Source organism: Grosmannia clavigera (assembly GCF_000143105.1).
Source record: "Grosmannia clavigera kw1407 unplaced genomic scaffold GCSC_132, whole genome shotgun sequence".
In the NCBI taxonomy this organism is placed as follows: domain Eukaryota; kingdom Fungi; phylum Ascomycota; class Sordariomycetes; order Ophiostomatales; family Ophiostomataceae; genus Leptographium; species Leptographium clavigerum.
The window spans coordinates 774,294-797,799 of record NW_014040810.1 but is presented as its reverse complement, the minus strand read 5'-3'; the positions used below and the strand labels follow the sequence as shown (position 1 = coordinate 797,799).

General features: G+C 59.0%; 8 protein-coding genes across 8 annotated transcripts; 3 read left to right on the top strand and 5 right to left on the bottom strand.

Moving 5' to 3' along the window:
* Window positions 1-2,663: 2,663 nt before the first annotated feature.
* CMQ_5155 (imp-specific 5 -nucleotidase) lies at window positions 2,664-4,332 on the bottom strand (the record flags this gene model as incomplete). The annotated part of the gene is made up of 5 exons (XM_014318900.1): window positions 2,664-3,532; window positions 3,580-3,664; window positions 3,815-4,146; window positions 4,209-4,244; window positions 4,308-4,332. 5 exons carry the CDS (start codon window positions 4,330-4,332, stop codon window positions 2,664-2,666), a joined length of 1,347 nt encoding a protein of 448 aa, XP_014174375.1.
* Window positions 4,333-4,735: 403 nt separating this feature from the next.
* Window positions 4,736-6,465, bottom strand: CMQ_5126 (ubx domain containing protein; the record flags this gene model as incomplete). The annotated part of the gene is made up of 3 exons (XM_014318871.1): window positions 4,736-4,913; window positions 5,046-6,262; window positions 6,328-6,465. 3 exons carry the CDS (start codon window positions 6,463-6,465, stop codon window positions 4,736-4,738), a joined length of 1,533 nt encoding a protein of 510 aa, XP_014174346.1.
* A 940-nt stretch (window positions 6,466-7,405) lies between these two features.
* Window positions 7,406-10,190, top strand: CMQ_5360 (uncharacterized protein; the record flags this gene model as incomplete). The annotated part of the gene is made up of 5 exons (XM_014319105.1): window positions 7,406-7,544; window positions 7,666-8,483; window positions 8,549-8,696; window positions 8,752-9,443; window positions 10,158-10,190. 5 exons carry the CDS (start codon window positions 7,406-7,408, stop codon window positions 10,188-10,190), a joined length of 1,830 nt encoding a protein of 609 aa, XP_014174580.1.
* Window positions 10,191-10,684: 494 nt separating this feature from the next.
* Window positions 10,685-11,156, bottom strand: CMQ_5321 (small nuclear ribonucleoprotein; the record flags this gene model as incomplete). Its single annotated transcript, XM_014319066.1, has 3 exons — window positions 10,685-10,893; window positions 10,950-11,021; window positions 11,114-11,156. The coding sequence occupies 3 exons, from the start codon at window positions 11,154-11,156 to the stop codon at window positions 10,685-10,687; spliced, it is 324 nt and encodes a 107-aa protein (XP_014174541.1).
* Window positions 11,157-15,486: 4,330 nt separating this feature from the next.
* On the top strand, window positions 15,487-19,344 carry CMQ_5137 (histone-lysine n-methyltransferase; the record flags this gene model as incomplete). The annotated part of the gene is made up of 3 exons (XM_014318882.1): window positions 15,487-17,104; window positions 17,157-17,539; window positions 17,605-19,344. The coding sequence occupies 3 exons, from the start codon at window positions 15,487-15,489 to the stop codon at window positions 19,342-19,344; spliced, it is 3,741 nt and encodes a 1,246-aa protein (XP_014174357.1).
* Window positions 19,345-19,646: 302 nt separating this feature from the next.
* Window positions 19,647-20,086, bottom strand: CMQ_5266 (uncharacterized protein; the record flags this gene model as incomplete). The annotated part of the gene is made up of 2 exons (XM_014319011.1): window positions 19,647-19,898; window positions 19,961-20,086. 2 exons carry the CDS (start codon window positions 20,084-20,086, stop codon window positions 19,647-19,649), a joined length of 378 nt encoding a protein of 125 aa, XP_014174486.1.
* A 374-nt stretch (window positions 20,087-20,460) lies between these two features.
* On the bottom strand, window positions 20,461-21,692 carry CMQ_5138 (mitochondrial carrier protein rim2; the record flags this gene model as incomplete). The annotated part of the gene is made up of 2 exons (XM_014318883.1): window positions 20,461-21,466; window positions 21,547-21,692. The coding sequence occupies 2 exons, from the start codon at window positions 21,690-21,692 to the stop codon at window positions 20,461-20,463; spliced, it is 1,152 nt and encodes a 383-aa protein (XP_014174358.1).
* Window positions 21,693-21,981: 289 nt separating this feature from the next.
* CMQ_5164 (mRNA splicing factor) lies at window positions 21,982-23,490 on the top strand (the record flags this gene model as incomplete). Its single annotated transcript, XM_014318909.1, has 1 exon — window positions 21,982-23,490. The coding sequence occupies one exon, from the start codon at window positions 21,982-21,984 to the stop codon at window positions 23,488-23,490; it is 1,509 nt and encodes a 502-aa protein (XP_014174384.1).
* Between the last annotated feature and the right edge of the window lie 16 nt (window positions 23,491-23,506).

Genomic DNA, 23,506 nt, shown 5'->3' with positions numbered 1-23,506 from the left:
GAGGCACACCGCAGCACCCACCGGAGAGGTGGTAGATGCCGCTCAACTACCGGGCTTGACTCTTGATCAGTGTTTCTAAGCTACTTACTCAATTCTTGGTAGTTGTACACGAAGCACTCGCTCTTCACCGTCTTCGCCGTCGTTCAATGCCTTCAAAGAGGCCTCTTTTGCCCAATTGCAACCATGTCACCTTTCTCCATGCCAAGGGACGGAGACAGCTTCGGGTTCGCAATACCGCTCTGCGGACAGTCTCGGCTGGTGCCGATCACGGCAATTGGCCACGTTTCGGTCTGTGGCGCCCTTGCCCAATCCTGTGGACCATCGAGATGCGGCCTGATGTGGAACACTAGGTATGACATCCTCCATCTCCTTGCCACCTCAGGCTCCAACTGCTGCTGGGCTGCACGTCAACGTTCGTCTAGCCACACAGCTCGCTCAGCCTCTTGGCTGTTCGCCATTTACCGCATTGGTACCTTACCTCGTGGCACCGCGCCAAGAACGAATAGATGGGTCTGTTGTGCATGCTTGTCATCCTGGCAGGCGTTATTCCATCCGAACACACCCCATCGTTTCCACATGGTCAGTGCTCTATACAGCCCGATCAGTGTGGTAATCGTTTCCTTCGTCGAAGCGAGCATAATTTATCATCGGGCGAGGTGCCCTATGGACAAAGCCTGTCTTATTGAGGATGTAAAGACCGATGTCTTTCTTTCACTACACACCTGCCGCCCTGTCTCTCTGGGCGGGTCCTTTGGTTAAAGCCACACCTTTTGAAGGTCAGATTGTGGAATCTATGGATTATATGATGCCCTCACCGACACAGCCCCTGATTTCGTGTGAGTCAGGTTGAATACTCAAGTCTTAGCAGGCCGAATTCGGGCTCAGCTACGATGGGGTACGATTGTTTTCATTTATCCTTCTCCTGCCATGTGGACGTAGGCTACTGTAGGTCATATAGCTTGGCATGTCAAGTATAGCTTCCAGCTACTAGGATTGCTTGTCACAAATCACGGGCCTTGGATCTCTGATTGTCGTTTGGGGGTGATTTATAGCCCATGCTTTCTGTCTTGCCAAATTGTGCCTAATTCGCTTCTTTGGCCTCGTACTCCACTGGCAGACTATTTCCCGTCTCGGGTATGCCTCGTCCCCGTCATGTTTTTGGCTCCGGGAATCCCGACGATGAGCCAAGGCAAACGGAGACTGGTAGGACTGAGCCCCTTCATCCCGTGCTAGTACTATCATGAGGCCGCATCCAGGCTCATTTCTATTCCTATTTGATCTGTCCGGTCCTATCATGGCCGTAAATTCGATGGAGGCTCGAGCTAGGACAGTGGGTATGTCCATCTGAGCCATCATGGGAACAGGGCATGACAAGAGAACTGTATTAAAATGGGGCTGAAGGTTCGGGATGATGCTACTTATCAGCTTCTTATTTGCCTGATTTCCGGTGCCTCTCTGGAATCATCTCGCCAGTCGGCCTTGTTGCCTCGTCCTAGCCACGTACTATGAGGTGTGTGCTGGGATAGACATGCCGGCAATGGGCGTTGGGTAACGACGATAGGTGGATGCAGCACAAGCTGATTGAAAACTGCCAGTACCACAGGTGCCCTGATTACCAGCGCCATGGAGCTGATGCCGATGTGCCGGGCTATGGTGCAGTAGGACAGGAGCAGAAGGACATGTGTTGCCCGACGCGTAGTGGGCTTTGAAGCTGTGTATCGTGTTGCCTCCTGACAGTAATATGGCCCGGTTGAGGCTTGTGGATGGGGTGTTCAAACTTGTATAAAGAGAATCAAAGAACCTCTCAAAGTACAATTCTGAACAGCACAGTCGACATCAACATCAACATCCACCCCCTCCTTAAACGTCAGAGATAACACCCATCCAACATTTGGAAAAGAGAACCGAGCTATAAAACCAACGTGATGCCACCCGCCGACTCGTCCCCAGTTCGTGACGACGATGATCAAAGCCGTCCACCATCACCACCGTCAGAAGTGATGCTGTACTGCTGTCAATGCCAAACAAAAGACACAAAAACGTTTGTGGCTAAAGGATCGAACTGCCCAAGCTGCCCTCATACCATCTCTGATTGTTGCCATTATCGTTACGACTAATGGAAGCTGGTGACAAGGGGCGGCGATTGGGAGACTTCAATCCTAGAAGGTTTGATTGAGAGAGAAGGGGAAGAAAGGGGAAAAGCGGACAGAGGGGCATGAGAGGAGGGATGACAGGAAAGAAGGGAACGGGGCGATATTGAGAGAGAGGACGAGGGAGGGAACATGGAGAGGGACAGGGAGGGATGGGGAGAAGATTGGAGAGAGAATTAGGGATCTGGCTAATCCTTTATTTTCTGGGTTTTTGTTTTATTTCTCTTTCTTTTCTGGGTTGCATGCACCCAAACACACACGACTGAAACAGACAGCCACCAGACAACAGAACAGACAACAGACTACAGACTACAGACTACAGATCACAGACAGACCACAGACTACAGACAGACAGAATAGACGCGTCTTATATTCTGACCAGTACCAAACTCATTAATTCCAGTCCTTTTCCAGTAATCCCATCCACCTTTCGTCGCCCCTAGACCATTCCGCCGAATTGCTACATTGGTATCCTGTACCCCTGTCCTTTCCGTCATGAACTCGAGCCAGCATCTACAGCGCGTCTGCATCCGTCGTCGGCCCAGGCGCTCCTCCGCCGAGATGGAAGAGCAGCTCGTCCAGCAGGGCGCACGTCTCAACCGGGTTAGCGACCCAGGCGGTGGTAGCGGCGCGGCGAGCGCGGAAGTCGTTTGCGCCGGCGCTGAGGAACTGGTCGCCGACGTGGAGGGTGGTGCCGGGACGGGCGGCCGTATGTGTGGTGGTGGATCCGCCGAGAAAGCGCAGGGCGTGCTGGCAGATCTGAACGCCCCAGCTCTTGTCGCCGATGTCGACAAAGACGTCGCGGCCACCGTTGAAGGCGCAAAACGGCACGCGGCCAGCACGACCGGCCGCGCTGACCTCAAGGCGCTTCTGGACAGTCAGAACGACCTCCTCAAGACCCTCACGTGACATGTTGGTTTTGGGAGCGGCTGCCGCCGGCACTATGGCCGAGCCAGGGCTGTTGCTGCTGCGGCCAAAGACGGCCGCGCCGGCGGCTACCAGCGGCACAATGCCGACGGCGCGGGCTTTGCGCAGAACGGTCGCCGGCAGCTGCAGACGCTCGACGCAGGCGCGCAGCGTCGTCTCGGCCAGGTCGAGCAGCTCGGCCACGTCGTCGGCCGGCCACTGCTTCATGGCGTCGGGCATCCAGACGGTCGGGGCCACGGCCGCCAGCAGAGCCGGGCTGTCGGGGCTGTAGGCAAAGACGAAGCTGGCCTCACCGCCGACGACGACAAGACCGTGCTTCTGGGCATCGGTCAGGCTGTCTGGTCCGGCGTCACGCACAGCACACAAGAGCCCATGCAGACGCTCGTAGTAGCGGTCGGCCGTGTCGTAGCCAGCCGCCGTGACGATGCCGACTTTGATGTCGCGGCGGAGGAGTTCTGGGTTGTCAGTGCGGCTCTGGCAGTCGGGCTGGTGTTTTACGTACCCAAGATCCGTGGAATCAGCGGGCTGTCCGGCTCCAGATTCTGGCCGTCCTCGTACAGGGTCAGGTCGCCATCAAAGGTGACGAGCTGCAGGGAAGGGAAGGACGTGAAAGAGGACGACGAGGACGAGGACGAGGACGAGGACGAGGATGAGGTGCTGCTATCGTCGCGTCCTGTCAGGGCCATCATCTGAGCCGTGTTGAGGGTCAGGCGGATGTCGTTGAAGGAGGGGGCGACCAGGCGGCGCGACGAGATGCGGCGACGACGGTCCTGGAAGAGAAAGGCGGCCTCGAGCGGCAGCGGGGTGAAGAAGGGCCCGACGGTGGGCACGAGCAGCTGCAGGCGCGACGGCCGTGGCGGCGGCCAGCTATCACGACGGCTGTCGAGCAGGTCGTCGCCCTGCAGCAGCCGATGCTCGGCCACCATGGTCTCGATGTCGCGCATGATCTCGGCGTAGCGACGCCGTACCTCGGCCGAGTCGGCGGCAAAGACGGCGTCGACATCTTCAAAGCCGCCGGCCGGCTGCGAGAAGAGCACAAACGGGCTGATGAGCAGGCCCTTGACCCATTCTGGGAGGGCGGTGTCAGGAAGAGTGAGGAGAGAGGCGGGAACAAGAAGGAGTGCGGCCTACCGATCAGCTGATCCCGGCGGTGCGACTTGAGGGCATCTGGCAGTCGTCAGGAGCGAGAAGGCATGAGGCGTCAATGACAGCAGACGAAGGAAGGCTCACACTCGACACGGTATCGGGTCGTCATGGCTGCGAAGACAAAGACGGAGAGGATGGGTCGGTGGGAGAGGACGAGAGGCACAACGTGGCCAGACCGACGGCTGTTATATCCTGCTGAATGCACATGGGTGCGGGGACCAACCGCGCTTCCAGACCGCCGTTGTGCGTTGTGCAGTAGCTGAGCTGCTCCCTGGCCGGTGTACACAGTCACGAGGCGGTGATGAAGTCATGCTCTGTACCACGTATCCGACTTATTATTGACGGCCGCCGCTTCCAGACTAGCGGCTGTTATTGAGCACCCGCCCGACAGCTAGTGTGGGTCTTCACTATCAGCGCTGTATCTTATCTTACAAAGCCTGTAATTGTACATATTCTAGGTATGTACATACTCCGTACTCCGTACATATGTACCTAGTCCGTAAAGTCGTAAATCAGCCGTCGAGGTCATGGTCCTCGTCTTCCTCCTCCTCGTCCTCCACCTCTTCCACCACCAGGCTGGCTGACTTGCCAATGGCCTCGAGCATCGTCTTGCTCTCGGACGGCTCGTGTACCTCTCGCGGCAGCATGGATGCGATCCGGAACTTGTATTCGTGCGTGTAGCCTTGCGGTCTGGTTTTTTCTTCCTCGCTGTCACTCGTGTTGCTGTCGCTCGCATCGTCGTCGTCGTCTTCGTCGTCGTCTGCCTCTGCTCGCCTCCGCTCCTCCTCCTTCTGGGCCAGCAGTCCGTCGACAAAGGCGTACAGCTCCTCGACCGGAACGTCTTGGTCAAACGCCCGTCGCACCCGCTCGCCCCCACACGACTCGGGCAGCTTGAGAGCTACACGCACAACCCCTGCTGTGCCTGCGGCCGGTTCTGGCAGCAGCTGGGCCTGGCGCCAGCGCCGCCACTGGCGGGCGAGCTTGACCTGGCGGGCCGCCTCGGCCTCCTGCTGGCAGAGCATCCGCTCACGCTCAGCCGCAGCCGCTTCGGCAGCCTGGCGCTGGCGGGCACGCTCGCGATCCGCGGCCAGCGACCGCTCGTAGGCGCTGTCCTGCTCAGCCCGCAGGTTCCGGCTAGACTCGCGGTCGACGCGGTCGGCACGCACGGCCGCCAGGTCGTCGGCATAGCGCTGCATGGTGCCGCGCAGATGGGCGGCGTACAGCTGGGCCGGAATGGGTCCGGTCATGCGTTTGATCGTGCCCATACGCGTGCTGCCGCCCTCCTTGGGCGTCACGCACACGACGGCCGAGAAGGGGAAGCGTGTCGCCTGAAACTCGGCTGACACCTGGAAGGCTTCGGCATCCCGCACGTTGCCGCCCCAGATGACAAAGTTGTTGGCCGGGTCTGCCACAATCGCCGTCACCTCGGGCGACAGCAGCGTCTCGCGCACAAACCGGTCCGTGTCGTCGTGCTCCGGCGACAGCAGCACCACCAGAAGATACTTGGGCTCCGCCTTGGCTCGGTCGTACACCTGCGCGTATCCGTCCTCGGCAAATGGCAGTGCCTTACTGCCGTACTGCTCCTCAAATTCGCGCCGGAACCGTGCGGCTGCGTCTCGCGGGCTCAGCTGTCGCCGGCCCAGCCGCTGCGAAGGTCCTGTTCCCGTCCCTGTTCCTGATCCTGTTCCTGGCCCAGACCCGGATCCGGACCCCAGCCGCCGTCGCAGAGACGGCACAAACGACGACAGATACTGCACTGCGCTCCACAGGCCCACGAGCACGCGGTAGCTCAGGTGCAGCGGCGACAAGAACAGCGCCACCAGCAGCGGTGGCCGCCATATTGGCGTCGGTGGCGATGGCACCACCCGGCGGGCTGCCTCGGTTCGCTCGACTGGCTGCACCTGGCGGCCGTTGTATTCTGCCTGCAGCAGCTGGTCTTGCAGTGACGGCTGGGCTGCGCGGCGGCCGTTGGGGCGGGGCGGCAGCGGTTCGAGCGGGATCTGCTCCTGCTCGCCATCGAAGAACTTGGCAATGGCAACCTGTCTGAGTCAGCAGGCCTTCTCTCTTCTTTCCTACAAGCATCACAGTCAGCAGCACGGCGTACCGGGACGCTCCAGTTCGACCTCCGCAGCAGGCCGACGGCCTCTGCCTGCGTCTGGTTTGTGATGGACACTAGCTGATCGAGAGACTCCTGCTCTTGTGGAGACAGCTGAGCTGCAGCCGAGCTTGCTGGAGTGGCCATGGTCGGAGGAGTGGCAATCGTAGGCGGATCGGGGAGGATAGACGAGAGTGACAAGGCTCGCTGGAGGGGAAAGGCCGGAGCTTGAAACGGAACTGGCAGATACGCACAGTTGCAACGAGGCTCTCGTTCAGTCGCACGTCTGGACGTCCCGCATCGGACACAGTGGTGATGATGAAGAGCGAAGAGCAAACGATACCTCGAAATGATGTATGTAGCTTTCTCGGCCAGACGCCTTACGTTATTACGGGGCCGCAGCCTGGGCTGGATAGCTGCATGTTGGCTCGTTTCGTCGTATTTGCTTTACATGCATATGGGGCACCATGTCATTACCTAATCGTTCCGCGCAGTCGTGGTTTCCCTGCCATCGGCGGGGCTGCTTGCAGGCTGGGCTTTCAATGCCATGCGTCCGCCACCAAGCGCCTGCCTGCCCTGTGCCCAAAAACGCATCGCCCTCCCCAACGCGATCCCGGGCTTGGAGGCTTGACCTGTGCTTTCCAGACAACATCAGAACGTGCAATGCAGTGTCCGCCCGCGACGAGACATGGCCACGACGACGCGATTGCGTCCAGCTGAAGCACTCGCCCAACGAACGTGAGCCCGGGACCTGGGGTCGTCTGGAAACAAGAAACAGAGGCCAGGAGGGTGGACAGAGGGCAAAAGGCAAAAGTGACCTCTTCAGGCCGATTGGCATCTCTGACTGAGAGCCCTACGCACCACGATTACACATACACACATCCGAACACACACGTCTGAACACACCTCCGAACATCAGATCCAAGATCCATAGCCAGCAGGCGCGCGCATCCCACCGCCCCGTTTATCTCCACCCATCCCGCCAGATGAACGTTGGCGAAAACGTCAACCACCAGGCGCCACTCGTCTTCTCCCGTCGTGAGGAGTGCGGCCACGGCACCGACGCCGATCTCGACTCACCGCCACCATGGCGTCCTCCAAAAACAAACTAAACGTGGACTCGCCCGTCTTCACGCCCGGATCCGGCCAGTCTCCTCTGCGCAAGACGGCCACTCTATCAATGCAGGCTGCCGCAGCCATCCCGTTTACCCCTCGGGGCAGCAGTGGTACGTTTATGTTGGGATGCATCTTCTTATTGTATCGTGTCGTGGCTCATCTTGCGTGTCCTGTTTATCGTCTTGTCTTCCGATTCTGTTGTTCTGCCCCCCCACCCAACTAACCGCTCAGCTGTCTCGACCAGCAATGCATCCTCGGCCGCTTCGCCGCGCGAGCAGCTGCGCGATCTTATCGCTCCCAAGGACTCTGGCCAGATGCTCTCGCGCGGCGACGTGCCGGCCTTTAACGTCGCCACGGCCCGTGAGTTTGTCCCGCGCTCGGCCGAACGCACGCCGCCCAACTACAACGTGGCCCTGGCCAGAGAGTTTCTCCTGCGCGGCGACCGCTCGCCCTTTAACATCGCTCAAGCTGTCGAGTTCCGCCCCGTCGCCCTCTCCTCTTCGGCTGCCTCTTCGGCTGCACCCATACACACCCTCCAATCGTCCCCCGAGACGACACAGCAGTCGCTCCAGTCGCAGCATACTGCTTCCACAAATGCCACTCCTGCTGCTGCTGTCACCAACTCTACCGCCTCCCAGCCTCCGCTCCAGGCCCCGACACAGCCTGCCGCACACATGCACATTCCCACTGGCCCGGCACAGAGCTCGCAGATCAGCATTCCCACCGGCCCGTCGCGTGGCTCGGCCAATAGCCACGCAAGCAGCGGCGTCGACGGTGTCAGCCACATCACCTCCGGCACCAGAGCCAACAGCGTTGCCGCTGCTGCTGCTGCTGCTGCCAGCATGGCTGGTCTGACTATGGCCGGCCTGACCTACGGCTTGGGCCCGGGCGCCGACGCCGCTGCTGCCGCCGCCCTCTATGATTCCTACAGCGTCGCCGGTGCTGGCGTGACCGCTTTCAACCCCTATGCTGCCGCTGCCGGGGGCGCAGGCCGTGAAGGTGCTGCGTATTTCCAGAGCCAACCTCCCTTTGGAACCCAGCACCAGCCGGTAAGCCGAGTCTTTTTTTTCTCTATCTCTCTCTGTGTGTGTCTGTCCTGCTGACCCACTCCCAGCTCAATGAACATCTATACTTTCCCCAAGGACCTCATCGCCAGGACCTTCTGCCACGCCAGCGCACGGTGCATGACTTCTTCCTGCCCGAGAAGCTCCGACAGGACGTCCACATGAAGTCGAGAGCAGGGAGCCAAGCCGCTCTGACGCGTGAGTACCACGCAAGCAGTCCTCTGCGTCTCTCAATCTCGGCTAATCAAAACAGTGTCAGTCAATGTCGAGAGCTACCACTCGCTGACGCCGTTGGACACCAACAGCCATAAGGTGGCCGGGTCGTTTGGACGGATCACGTGGCTTTACAAGGCAGTGGCCAGCAAAAACGGCAAGCACTACTGTCTGCGTCGGCTGGAGAACTTCCGGGTCAGCAACGAGAACGCACTTCGGGCGGCACGTGACTGGCGACGGGTCAGTTGCGGCAGCGTGGTCACAGTGCACGAGGCCTTCACGACACGGGCATTTGGCGACAGCTCGGTAGTGTTTGCGACAGACTACTACCCGCTGTCGGTGACGCTGATGCAGTACCACTTCCCGACATACGGACAGAACCGGCCTCGCGGCAACGTGACGATCCAGGAGACGATTCTCTGGGGCTACTTTGTGCAGATTACCAACGCGCTGCGAGCGATTCACTCGGCCGGCCTGGCTGCACGGTCCATCGACTTGACCAAGATCATCCGCACTGGCAAGAACCGGATCCGGCTGAGCGGCTGCGCCGTGCAGGACGTCATCAACTATGACCCGACGCGCCGCGTCTCGGACCTACAACAGGACGACTTTGTTAAGTTTGGCGAGGTCATGCTGGCCTTGGCCATGTACACGCCACCCGGCGAGTTGAAGCAGCCGTACGCACCCATGGAGCAGATCCCCGAGATCTACTCGCACGAGCTGAAGGAGGCCGTGGCCTGGCTCTTGGCACCGCCGCCATCGCCACCTTCACGGCCGTCTACCGCTCAGCCGTCATCTCCACCGACAGGACCGGCATCGTTGTCGTCGCCGTCGTCGCCAGAAGCCACGGCTGCAGCCATGACGGCCTCGACCGTATCTCCCAAGAACATTGAGGCGCTGGTGACGGGCATTGCGCCACAGATGACGCGCTTCTTCGACATGTCGCTGCAGGAGAACGATGGGCTGATGTCGATGGTGTACCGCGAGGTGGAGAATGGACGGGTGGCGCGGATGCTGCTGAAGCTGGGGATGATCAACGAGCGCGAGAGCTACCAGCGCGACGCGACCTGGGCCGAGCACGGGCCGCGCTATCCGCTCAAGCTGTTTCGCGACTACGTCTTCCACCAGGTAGATGAGGGCGGTCGGCCGGTGATCGACGTGTGGCACATGCTGTCGTGCCTCAACAAGATGGACGCCGGGTCGAGCGAGGTGGTGCGGCTGTCAAGCCGGGACGGACGCACAAACCTGTTTGTGACGTACAAGGAGTTGAACAAGATGGTGCAGCGGTCGTTTAACGATTTGATGCGGGCGAGCAGACGATGAGGGGGGAGGGAGAGAAGGTGGGAGAGAATGGGATAGGGCGGGAGAAAGAGTTGGAAGAAAAGAAAGGGGAGAAAGGAGAGAAGAGAACACGACCAAGGAGATCATGGCCAAGGAGTCATAAAGACCAGGATCCACCAGAGCACTGCCGGACGGTAATGGGTCGAAGCTTGGCTACAGTTCGATGTGTTCTTGCGATTTTTGTCATCCATTTCGTGCGTCTTGCTTGCTTTTCACAACGTCCGGTCCTGCTCGCAGCAGCTAGCCATGCCTTAAGAGCAAGGCCGGCCCTGCGGACAGGCGGTGGACAACTACAGCTTAACCGATACATAAACAAATGTAAAACATTGAAATAGTCTGGCGGCAAGAACGTCGTTCCTGGCTGTACTTTCCGTCTTTCTTTTCCTTCCTTCTGCGGTCCAAAACCAGGCGTATCCCTGCGCAGATCCCATGCGACGCGCATGACAGACAGAGAAGCCTCCGAGGGGTTTAAAAAAAAGGATAAAAAAATAAACCTCATGTATGATACGAAAGAGTACGCCTGGCGCCCTCCCAAGAACCCGACCGAGTCCGTCTTCCCTCTCAGCGTGTGTCGACGACCTTTCTTTCCGACCTTTATGAGCCTCCTCCGGCTTCTGTCGTCCGGCCACCCTTCAGGCCTCGGTAATCTCCACGTCCTCGTCCTCGTCCTCGGGCTTGGGCGTGTACTGGTACGCGGGCGCGTCGCCGCCGGCCTCCTCGGCCGCCGCCAGGTACGGGTTGCTTATGCTCTCGCTGCCGTCAACCGGATGCAGTGTGGTGATGTGGGTGCCGCGGATGACGGCCAGGCCGAGCGACCGGGACTTGGTCTCGCCATCGGCGTCTAGGATCTGGTCAGAGGGGTACTGGGGTGATGACTCGAGGGGCCAAATCACGTACTGCGCATCTTCTCCTGGGCATTGTCCAGCACCATGTTGAGCAGCGGGTCGAAGCCCTTGAGCACGCCCGAGACTGGAATTGTCAGCGATTTTTTGCTTTTGCCTCTTGCCTCTTCTATGCCTCGGTTTTCTTCCATCCTCCAGCTCCTTCCACCTCGAGCTCACCTTCTCGTCCACCGTTAAACTTGATGTAGATTTCCCGGTCCATGTACTGCTCCAGGTTCAGGATGTTCTCCTTCTTCGCCGGCGGCTCCCGTTCGTAACCACCACCGCCACCGCGCGAGAATCCGCCACCACGACCTTCGTACCCGCCACGGCCGCGCGAGAACCCTCCGCCACCACCTCGGCCTCCCTCGCCGCCGCTGCCGCCACGTCCTCCGCCACGTCCATACGAACCACGGCCGCCACCGCCAGCACCACGGCCGCCCGAAGCTGCGCCGCGCCCGCTGCTGCCGCCCCGAGAGGCTGGGCTGTACCGGCCACGAAAGGGAGTCGACATGCCGGCTGTCGGTAGTTGCTGTCGCTGTGCAGCTCGCGCACGTCTTGTTCGTAGAGGAAAGAAACTAGGAACAAGGATCGCCGGCACTGGTGTTGTTGCGGGAGCGTCGTCAACTGCACACAGGGCGAAAAAGCGCAAATCCAATATGCCACTTTGGGATTTCCGCTCGGGCTGTCTTGGTGGGGCTGCTGCCCGCTCCAAAAGACCAAAAGACGGGGCGGCGGACTTTGGGAGCTCTGGGCAGAAAAAACGGAAGTGTGGGGAATTTAGCAATTGTTTTGCGATTACATTTAATTGCATCTCGTCTTACATCCAGACGCGGCCACAGCAGTCCAGTTGAGAGCGGCTTCTTGCTCTTCGACTGCTCACACGATCCTGGATTATCGGTCCCGATCCTGTCGGTTCGCTGTGTCTCAATTTATCCTGGCTGTGAGGCAGGCCGGCGCTGGCTAGGGTGTGGTCGGGGCTGGTCAGGAGGTCAGTAAGACAATAAGCAAGGAGACCGGATGGGAGACAAGCCAGGAGGAAGACGGTGAGACTGCCCTACAGGGAAGCCGTGAGCAAAAAAAAAGCCCAGAAGTGGCGGCGGCGGCAGTGGGAACAGGTCACAACCCTGCTGACTCCGTAGCCAATGAAGCGCTCTATTTTGACTTCCTGCAACGTCGCATTGTTCACGAATGCGGGCAGACATCCTGCTTGTTGACGACAGCAGAGCTACTGTCGAGCTGGACTCGGGGCTGTTATGCAAAAGGGATAACGCGCAACACAATCCAATACATGATATCACGTGGTTGCAATCCCCTTGTCCGAATCAATGTGCATTGTTGTCACCAAAGCAAGGATATGCATAGCATCGTCAGCTTCAGCTCGTCTATTGCTGGCTTGGCCTGTATGGACAATGGTGTTGTTTGGTCGGCACAGGCCTGCCGTGGCGAGTTCCTATTTTATTTGTGTACATAAACTGCCTGTAGTTTATTGTTCACTTTGTACAGGTCATTATACGAGTATGGATCTGCCATAGGAGGCTGACAGGGCTGTCGAATTTGTCAATTTCACGATGCTCGAAGTGGATGGGCAAATTGGTCGAGCCGAATGGGTCATGGGGCATATCGCTTCCTTTTCTGTACTGTGGTCTGATGTCTTATTGAAACAAGATCCATCCCGGCTGTGAGCGTCGTCCACCCCAGTAAAGTCTTCAGCTGGGAGACGACATGGAATTGCTGAAATCGCTCTTACCGCATTTTTGGAATAAAAGCCAGACTGCGTAGAGAAGGCGTTACTCGGTCATGGTGTGCCCACGGCTTCTTGATTTGAATGTTAAGGCCGTCTGGCCGGCCTGCTTTAGCTCTCCATCTCGGTGAAAAGACGCGAAGTCGTGAACGGATCGCTGTGTAAACAGAAACGTCTCTAAACATGGAGACCACTTGCCCACCACAGAGCCTTGAGAACGCCTGTTGCGAATGGCTCTGGACTTTTGTATTTATTTTCTGGTCTCCATGACAAAGAAGCCGGCATGGAGGCCGGCGTCGAATTTCGGTCCCGGCCAACTTGTCTGGCCAACCCGTCTCGTCCTTTCGTGGTCACACTTGCAGCACCCGTGGATGGCATCAAATACGGACTGGGACACGCTGCACGCGACATCTCGCCAAATTTAATAAACGTACCGGTATCCTATTAATTTTTTTGATCCTCGTACATGCTGTTTGCCTCTCCATAAGGCACTGCTCCCACGTCCACCCTTGGGGGTAGCAGTTTCACATGACCAGCCTACTCGGCAATCGGTATCCGAAATACAATTCACCCGGAGAGCTTTTCCCTTTTCCATCATAGAAAGCGCTTCTTTCTTTTGTCAGGCTGTCCGGCGAAAGAGCGCACGGAGACCCGTGGATATTGGGATGAAAAAGGCGCAGCCCCAGCCTCGCAATTTCGAGATGGAGGCAAGATGTCGTGCAGAAGAAAAGAGGTGTTGGGCATCACGGTCGGGGAAGGGGACATACAGTAGTATTGACAGGATCATGGCACCGGCATCACCGGCCATTTTCACGGAGCCGGCGGGAATCGGCAGAGCGGGCAGCTAAAATGGACGTGGTCGAGCCTGGAGCCATGACGTTGGGCAACAGGCTCGAAGCAGGAGACGAAGGCGTCTGGCAGCCAATTCTAGGCAGTAAAGCAGAGCAGTATACGAGATATGCCCTCACAGAGCCAGTCCAATGTCCAGGCGCGCGAAGAGGGCCATGAGCAGGCGCCGTGTTGTTGCTGAGCACAGATCCGATTGGCCGTACCAGGCGGCATCCGAGCAGAGAAAGGGAAGAGGAAAAGGGAAAAACGAAAAACGAAAAAAAAGACAAAAGGACAAAAGGAGAAAAAGTTAAAAGACAAAAAGACAAAAAGAGAGAAAAGAGAAGAAGAATAAAAGAGAAAAAGGTCGACAGAACGATAGGGACCAACGGCCGTCTTGGACGGACAGATCGACGCGTGATATCCGGGGCTTCTCTCGCTCTTGCTCTGGCCTGGCTTGTCCTTCTTCTCTCTCCGCCATCCTCCTTCCTCTCCGCCATCTTTCCTCGTCCCGCCCGAGCTAAGACGACCCGCTGGCTGGCCACCCTTTTTTCGTCGTACTTCCTCTACAGGCTCATCCTCACATTCTCTCTCACATTCTCTCTCTCTCACTCTCTCTCACGCACACACCTCTCCCACATTATCTCTCGCCCCTTTTGCACAACCTCGTGCTCGTACAAACAAAAACACGACAACAGCGTCTGCAGCCACTTCTGTCGGCTTATGCATCTGCCTGTTCCTGCTAATCTGGCCTGCATCGAATTTCTTTCTTCTTTCTTCTTCGTCTCAGCCTTTGGCATCTCCTGGCATCTCCTGCTGGCTCCTGCTCTCGTCGTCGCTATCGCTCTAGGCTCCTCTACTGCTCACTCCTCGGTAAGATCGGTCGTCTCGCCGTTTCTCTTGTCTTTTTTTGTCTCCTGAGCCCTCGTCTTCTCTCTGCTACGGCTCTCTATCTCGTCGTTTCGCTGTCCCGGCGTCTTACCTTCTCTCCCTCTCGTATCCTCATTCTCTCCTCTCTGGTCTCCTCGTCCCATTTCTGCCCTCTTCCTCTCCTTCCTATCCTCTCTCACTTGCACCCTCTCCTCTCGTTTCTGACCTCCCTCTCAATCCTGACCTCCTCTCGCCACCCCAGCTATCATCCAAGATATCCACAGTCCGCCTAGCCCAGCCTATGGCGCCCTGACGCCCTTCGTCTACACGAAAAGCATCCACTAGTTCTGCTTCTACGCGTCAGTAAGGCGGACCCCCTCGCCTTCCCTTCTTACCAGCCGTTGTCAAGCCACACAGCAATTTCCCCCCTCCTCCTGCTCCCTTATCCCAACGCGCGCGCAAGCCACACACACGCCAACGGCTATTAAGCCTTAAGTCTTTGGCTCGGTCGAGACAGCCGGCACGTGTAATGCATTAAGCTCTCGCTCCTTCCTGCGATCCCCGTTGTTGACGCGCCGCGGATTGTCGTTCTTCCTTTTCCTCTTTCGGCCTTCCCCTTTCCCAGCTCTTCGCTTAGCCTCCTTCCCATTTCTTCTCGCACGTCCTCTTTCCCAGTCGACGTCGACGAACCTCTTCCCTTTTTTTTTCTGCCCTCTCTATCGTCTGGCCTCGAGCGGATCCCTCGTCTCCCAATCGCACGGGGCATCTCTTCTCGTGTACGTGCTGCTCTTCATTCCCTGCATCCCGTCCTCTTTCTGCCTCTCTCTCTTTGCGCCCAATTCGCGTCTCCTCTTCTGCCACCCCCCCTCCACGTTTCTTGCGCCGTGACCACTAAGCTGGCCTGGTCTCAAGACGCGTCGTTTGGCCGACAAACTAGACCTGGACAAAGAGAACGGCTCTGGCTAGTTCGCGCTGAGCCAGAAGCGGGAGCTGACTGGCTGCTCGATGCACTGACAACCAGGCGGGAGAGGGAATCATCAACAAATCACGACTCCCAAATACCTCCATTTTCCCATCTTGGACCAGCTCGTCGCCTCTCGTGCTCATCACCATGTTTTCTCTGCTCGCCTCTACCCCCATCGCCCAGATGCTGACGCGTCGAGACAGACCTCCGGCTTCAATGCCTCTCAAGGAGGAGAGCCCCGCCGACACGGGCATTTCAGATGTTCCCGTCTTCACCGAGACCCACGAGTCGACCGCCAAGTCTACACCCGCCTCGACTTTCTCTAATGCCTCCCAGCCGGCCAAGCCTGAGGGCGATGAGATCGTGATGGCGCTCTCTGCGGCCGGCGCCACCATCGCGTCTGTCACCATCCTCTCGGACGACATGCCCGCAACGCCTTTTTCCCTCGCTGCAACGTCGCGTCTCTGCTCTCCCCAGCTGTCTGGCATCAGCGAACTCGACAAAGACGCCACCACCGACTGCGTTGCCACTGCCGATGTCGAACCGACCCATTTGCCCGCTGTTACCACTCCGTCCACAGACGAGCTCTCGAGCAGCAACAGCAGCAACGATGTCCCACAATCCCTCGCCACTCCTCCCTCGCCACGGTCCTCTACTCCCGTGCATGTGGCCGGCCCAGCCGAAGCCGAAGCGATCGTCGAAGCAGAGATGATGCCTGAGGTGTACCTGGAGCAGGAAGGCCCCATCATCGTGGAGGAAGCGTCTGCCGAACGGACAGGGCTCGTGGAGGCCCAGGACTGCACCGCTACCGTCAGCGTCGCCGAGACCATGGATATTTCCACAAACGAGGCACCTGCCCGCCAAAGTCACCGGTTATCAGTCCGCCAGTCATCTAGCGCAGCCGCCTCACAGCCACAGCCACAGCCGTCATCTGCGACAGAAACGAGCCTTAGCCCTATGCAACGACCGCGGAGAGCAGTAAGGACAGCTACGAGTCCCGCTGCCAAAGCTTCCCCGAGCGCCGCAGCAAAGCCGAAAACGTCAAATGCAAAGGCGAATGTGCAGTCTCCTGTTGAAAGGCGTGCCACCCGCCTGTCCGGCACAGCTGTTTCCCTGCTTCCAAATCCCAGCTCAGCATCTTCGTTGGGCAAACGGGGGCGCCGTCTCGAAGCCAAAAAAGCCAACATCCCTCGCGAGCTTCGCCGTCTGGAAGACACAAAGGAGTTTTCCCATGTCGACGAGAAGCCGGTTGTCTACACCGTTTGGAGCAACGGCAAGTATGTGCCCGCAAATGCAGCAGGAGAGCCGTTGATCGACAAGAAGGCCACTGATAAGACGGCCACCCTGGGAAACAAGGCGATTTCTTCTCTCGACGATGAGGACGCAAGAGGCGACTCGCCACGCAAACGAGCCAAGCTGGGCAGACTGGGTCCTGGCGCCGTTGGCGCAGAGGAAGACGACGACCAGCAGGGCTTCTTCAAACCGACACCAAGGCGGGTGAAGAAGTGGCTGGACAAGGGTCTTTATGCTGGCCAGCCCGTGCCTGGCGATCCCTCAGTGGGCTTGACTGCTACCGAGAAGAAGGCACTGGCAACGCTTCCCGAGCTCACAAAGACGTACCCTAGGAACGAGACATTACCAATGCCAATCTTCACCGGGATGCGGCTCCTGGTCCATGGCCGAGACTTTAAGATGCCGTTTGACGTTTTTAATCCGCTGCCACCCGGCCAGCCGAAGCCTGTCAAGTATGGCAGGTTCAGCAAGAGTGAGTTGGGCTGATGTAATCCGGTTGGTGCTTCGCAAAGCTGACTCTCCAGACCGATTTGTCGGCGATGCTCACGCCATCTGGCGGAAGAACCCCGACTTTGACGACTTCTCGTCCAAGTGTGTTTGCAAGCCGGAGACGGGCTGTGACGAGGACTGCCAGAACCGGATCATGCTTTACGAATGTGACGACATGAACTGCAACGTGGGCCCGGAGCGGTGCCATAACCGCGAGTTTCAGCGCTTGGCCGAGCGCACCGCCTCCAAAAACCCATATCACGTTGGCGTTGAAGTTTTCAAGACGCCTGACCGCGGCCATGGGATTCGCGCCAGCCGGAGCTTCAAGCCAAGCCAGATCATCATGGAGTACATTGGCGAGATCATCACGGAGGAGGAGTCTGACCGGCGAATGAATGAGCTGTACAAGAACAATGCGGTGAGTGACGTTTGCCGCGATGAATCTGTGCGTGGTTATGGATTTTGGCTAACCATCGTACGCAGTGCTACTATCTCATGTCCTTTGACCAGTCTCTCATCATTGATGGCACCAGCGGTAGTATCGCTCGTTTTGTCAATCACTCGTGCTCGCCCAACTGCCGCATGATCAAGTGGATTGTGTCTGGACAGCCACGGATTGCCTTGTTTGCCGGGGATCGTCCGATCATGACAGGAGAGGAGCTGACATACGACTACAACTTTGATCCGTACTCGTCGAAAAATGTCCAGACGTGCCTCTGCGGCAGCGAGAACTGCCGTGGCATTCTGGGGCCTCGCAAACGGGACAAGGCGGCTACGAAGGCAGCGGCAGAAAAGGCAGCGGCCGAGAAGGCGGCGTCGGCATTGGCCAAGAGCAAGGGCGGCAAGGGGAAGAATGCTAAGAAAGCAGGCACCATGCTAGGAAAGCGGAAATTGGATGCGTACAACAACGGCAAGGAGGAGGAGAGTGTCGGCAGTCCGGCAGCAAAAAGGGCCAACGTCATGGTTCCTTCTAAGAGAGGACCCGGGCGGCCTCGAACTCCGGAGAAGAAGACAAAGTCGGCTGCCAAGGTGACGACGACAAAGGCAGCACTAGCCGCGTTAGCAGCCAAAGCGACAAGGGATGCCAGAGCAGCGAAGGCCACCAAAGTAGCAAAAGCAAAGGCAGCCGAGCCAGGCTCGGCTGTCAAGACAGCGAAAGCAGGCGGTACAGGGAAGACGAAGAAGCCGGTGAAGACGGTCAAAGCGGCAAAGGGAGTGAAAGTCACCAAGACAGCGCGGGGCTTCAAAGCAGCAAAGACGATCAAGACGAAGACGATGGTTACGACGACGAAGACAACGACAAAAAAGACGACGGCATCAGCGTTGACGTTGGCAGAACCAATCGATGGCGCTGTGACACGGAAGCACAAGGCCACAGATGAAGCAGTGCCGGCAGCCAGTACAGCAAATGGAGGAAAAGCAGGGCCCGTACGAAAGCCGAAAGGCACGAATGCGGAAGAGGATGTGAATAGTGCGGCTACGGAGGCGGCGAATGCCGAGACAGCATTGCGGACGACTCCTATGGCGAGAGCGCTGGCAAAGGCTGCAAAGGACGCAGCCAAGGCAGCCAAGGCGGTAGGCAAGACCAAAGCGAAACCGTCAGTCGGTAAGCGGGCGACAACAATGGCAGCAGCAGCAGCTTCGAAGCGGGCCGACAAAGCCAAGATGCCGGCAAAGGCTGTCAAGCCGACGACAGCGAAAGTGGACAGACCAGCGGGCAAGGCAAAGACAACGGAGCAGACATCAGGCAGGCCGTCGTCGGACGAAGCCGCAGCCGAGACTGAAACGGGCACAGAGGTGGCTGAGACGGCCAAAGAAGGCGGCCCTCCAAAGCTGGTGCAACAGAAACTAGACTTTCCTACGATAGGATCTTCGCCCCGGCGAAAGCCCGGACGACCGCCATCTGCAAAGACGCTGAAGGCGAAGAGCATGGGCGCAGGGATAGGCACAGTGAGGCCGCAGGTTGGCGAGGTGTCCGGGCCAGTCAATGTGAAGAGGCCGGTTGGACGGCCACGAGGATCGAAGAAGGCCGTGAAGCCACAGCAGGCGCTGCGGCCGACATCACCATCGCTGCCGTCTCCGGCCAGCAACAAGGAGACGGAGCAGGGCGAAAAGGTTGGCGCGACCGGCAGCGAGATTATGCAGGAGGTGTCTGATGTGGTTCAGGGGACTGCAGAAGACGTTATCCACGTTGCTTCTAGTGTCTTCAATGCTGCGGCATAGGTTGCGCATGCGAGCGTGGAGTTCTGGCTCGACAGAGAGCAGAAGCAACGGGTAGAGGACAGAGTCAGGGCAGAGGAACATCTGGACGGGTCCATTTTTCAACCATTTTTGTCGACTACTCCGGCAGGGAAACCGGGATGTATTCCAAGAAATGAATCCATGTGTATCATATTACAGCGGCTTCTGATTTAGGGCTTTGGGCGAACGGGTTTGGTCATTTGAGCTGTAATGCAAGCATTCTTGAGTGGTGGTCACGTGACTGTTTGAGTACTGCCGCAGGAGGATTGGCACAAGATCGTCTCTCATTTTGCCGTGTCTGCGCTATTTCCATTGTTGCTACCAGCAGGGACATCTCGTCGGCTGTTGGCCTCGATGCGCTCGCGCAACACGGCCGCCTTGGCCTCCCAGTTCTTCTTGGTCTGTTCGATAGCGCGGCGGCGAGTCTGCAGAGCAGCGATGAACTCGTCTTCCGGCGGGGCGGAAACGGAAGTAGTTGGAAGGGGGGCCAAGGGCGGCAGTGACGAGGAGGACAGCACGGCGGTTGCCTTTCTTCTCTGGACAAAGGGTCAGCCACGGCGCAGTGAAGGCGGAACGAGCGAGCAGAGCATGACGGCACCTCTTTCGCCTCCTGGTCCGACTTGAGGCCGGCGCCATAAAAGGTACCGACCATGGTGATAGCGGCAACGCCGGCCGTCAGGATCATGCCGCGGACGCGCAGCTTGGACGACGACGTGGGCTCCATGGCGAGCGGACGTGAGGCGGATGGGATGGCGTGGCTGGAAACAGTCGCAAGATGCCGATGTAGAGTATAGTTTGGAAATTTGAGCGGTGTAGGGCGGCAGAATATAGGCGTAAGAAGTACGGAGTAGAAGCAAGACGCAGTACACCCAAAGCAGTGAAGAATGACGAATGTCGGTAAAATACATCTATTATACATTGTCACATATGGGGAGACGATGTACAGCGGTCCCGTTTAGACCAGCCTGCCTTTTACGTTCCCCGTTAAGCCAGCCGGCCTTTTTAACCAAGCGCAAACGCCGTAGGATGCAGACCTGCGTCTATGAGGTGTGTAGGAGTGTGGAGGAGAGGGTGTATGTGCTGCTGAGGTGTTCCAATTCACTCTGGTGCGTTCAGCAGCTTGAGGACGATCTCGTAGATGCCAAAGGTGATGCCGGCAGCCGGGACGGTGCGCAGCAGATGTGGTGTGAGGCCGCCATAGAGGCCGGCGATGTGCTCTTCACGCCAGACGCGCAAGAAGCACTGAACGAGGCCGGTGTACTTGCGGCGGCCGTCAGCAGCGGGAGCCTGTCGCAGGCGCGTGCGCACGACCTCATGGGGGTAAGTCAGGAGGGTAGCGCACAGCTTAGCAGCGCTGGCAGCGGCGAGGGGACCGGTCCACTCGACGAAGCGATCCCAGGCGTCTGGAGGGCGAGCAGCAGCGGCGGCGGTCTGGCGGCGAGCGAGTCCGCGCTTGAGCTGTTCGTAGAGCAGCCAGTGGAGGGTCGACTCGGCCGCGCCGAGATAGCTGGCCGTCATGCCTTTGTAGAGGCCGCGGACGCCTTCCTGGCGGACGACCTGGCGGACGCAGTCGAGAGAGTTTCGGTAGCGGCGGTGGGTCGAGCTGGGAGAAGCTGTCGGGCCCTCTCGGTCCAGCTGCAGTCGGGTCTTGATCAGCCAGATCGGGTTCGTTGCCGTCGACGTGGCCAGGCCAGCCACGATGCCGGCGCCCAGCTGCACCCAGGGCGTGTCCTGGCTGACATCAGCGGCCTCGGCCAGCAGCCGCTTGCCGTTGCCGTACGCATAAAAGTTGATGGACTTGGCCGGCACCGTGCCGACGAGCGTGGGTCCCAGGCCTTTGAACAGCGCGCGCCAGCCCTCGTTGCGCTGCACGGACGCAAAGATTTGCATCGTCTCGCCGAGGTGGCGGCCCATGGCGCGCAGCGGGTTGGCCGTCGACGGCGGCACCATCGCGGCAGCACTGCTGCGGCCGGCCTGGGCTGCTGCGGCTGCGGCTGTTGCTGCTGCTCGCGCTCGCTGCTGCTGCTGGTAAAAGTCCGACTGGAGCCGTGTCCGGATGACGTCGAACGGCGCGGTCGCGGTCGCGGCCGCCAGACTGCCGACACTGCGACCATGTCAGCCGGGCAGAGAGAGGGGGGCAGACAAGAGAAAAAAAGGGTGCAAGACAAAGGAGGCTCAACGTACGCTCCGGCTACCATGTGAGACCATGATTTCGCATTCTTCACGGGCACGACGACGCTCTGCTGCGACGGCAGCTGCGCGGGCACAGGCCCAGCCGTGGCCAGAAAGCCGGCCACAGAACCGTCAGGGGTAGTGACACGTTCTGACATTTCGATCCCTGCGCGGGCGCATTGGCATCGTCTAATACAACGGACAAAGTGGAAGGGAAAAAATTATGCAGACAGGATGACACCCGATTGGGGAATTACGGCGTTTAGATGTGAATGGTGGGTGGCGATAAGCGATAGCCATTAGTCAAGGTCATTAGTCAGCATACATATTTTGTGGCGACCTAGGAAGGTGTGGCGATGTTGGAAGCAGGACAGAATACGACGACATCCACGGACGTCTTTCCTACCAACACCACCTTCCCGACGTCAAGACACAGAGACTGCCAGAATGTCGATGCTGGGACGGCAGTCGCCGGACGAGCGTGACGAGCGGCTGGGCGGGTCGCGCATGGCAGCGCCAGCGACGCGCGAGCAGAACATTTACATTCCGCAGTTCATCACGAAGCGGCCGTTCTACGCGATTGACGAGGCAGACGAGAGCAGCGCGACAGGATCCAAGTCGGCCGTGCTGCGGGTGGGCGGGGCAGCAGACGCGGCAGACGCGGCAGCAGCAGCAGCAGCAGCAGCAGCAGCAGCAGCAGCGGGAACGACGGGCCAGCGCGACTATCTAGAGCACCAGCGGCTGCGCAAGCGAGAGGAGGAGACAGCATGGTACCAGCGAGGTCGCAAGGCCGGACCAGCGGCGACAAAGTACCGCAAGGGAGCGTGCGAGAACTGCGGGTCGATGGGACACAAGATGCGCGACTGTCTGAGTCGGCCGCGGGCGCGACTGGCCAAACACACGGGGACGGACATTGAGGCGGACGAGGTGGTGCAGGATGTGCGGCTAGGATGGGATGCGAAGCGAGACCGCTGGCTCGGCTTTGATGCGCGGGACTACGCGTCGATGGTGGCAGGGCGGGAGAAGATGAACGAGGCGCGGCGGCGGCTGGGGGGAGAAAGAGGAGGTGGAGGGGCAGAAGGGGGAGAAGAAGGGGGAAGCAGCAGCAAAACGGCAGCCGAAGGGGACAAAAACGACACGCGCTACGAAGAAGACGCGGACATGGGCGTGTCACGGACGAACGGGGCAGCGGACCTGCGGATGCGCGAAGACACGGCGCGCTATCTTGTCAACCTGGATCCCGACTCGGCCAAGTACGATCCGAAGCGGCGAAAGGTGGTGGACGGGGGTGCCTTTCTGGACGAGTCGGCGCGGCTGTTTGCGGAGCAGAACTTTGCGCGAGCGTCGGGCGAGGCGGCCGCGTTTGCGCGCGACGAGCGTTATGCGTGGGAGCTGCACGACCAGGCCGGCGATGCGGGCTTGCATCTGCAGGCGAACCCGACAGCGGCGGCCCATCGACGGCGGGTCGAGGCCGACGTCGAGGCCGAGAAGCGGGCGACCATGGCGGCGCTGATGCGGGACAAGTACGGCGTCGACGAGACACCGGCAGCTGTGCCGAGCATCACGGCCGCGTCCGAGCATTTTGTCGAGTACGACGAGACCGGCCAGGTCAAGGAACGTCTGCGGGCCCCGCGCGCGGACCGGTCCAAGTACGCCGAGGATGTGCTGCCGATGAACCACACGGCCGTCTGGGGCAGCTGGTGGCACGACTTTGCCTGGGGCTACGCCTGCTGCCGGTCGCTCGTCCGCAACAGCTACTGCACCGGCGACGAGGGCAGGGCGGCCTGGGAACGGGCCGAGCGACAGCGCCTGGGCGACTGGGGTCAGGAGGGGCGAGAAGAAGGGGAAAAGGGGGGGGAGGACAAGCCCCGGAGACGACTGCTACTAGCCAAGGCTGACGGGGATGGAACGAGTCGAGGGAATGTGGATGCACATGATCGGGAGGCAAGAGATTGACATCATGAGACTATAC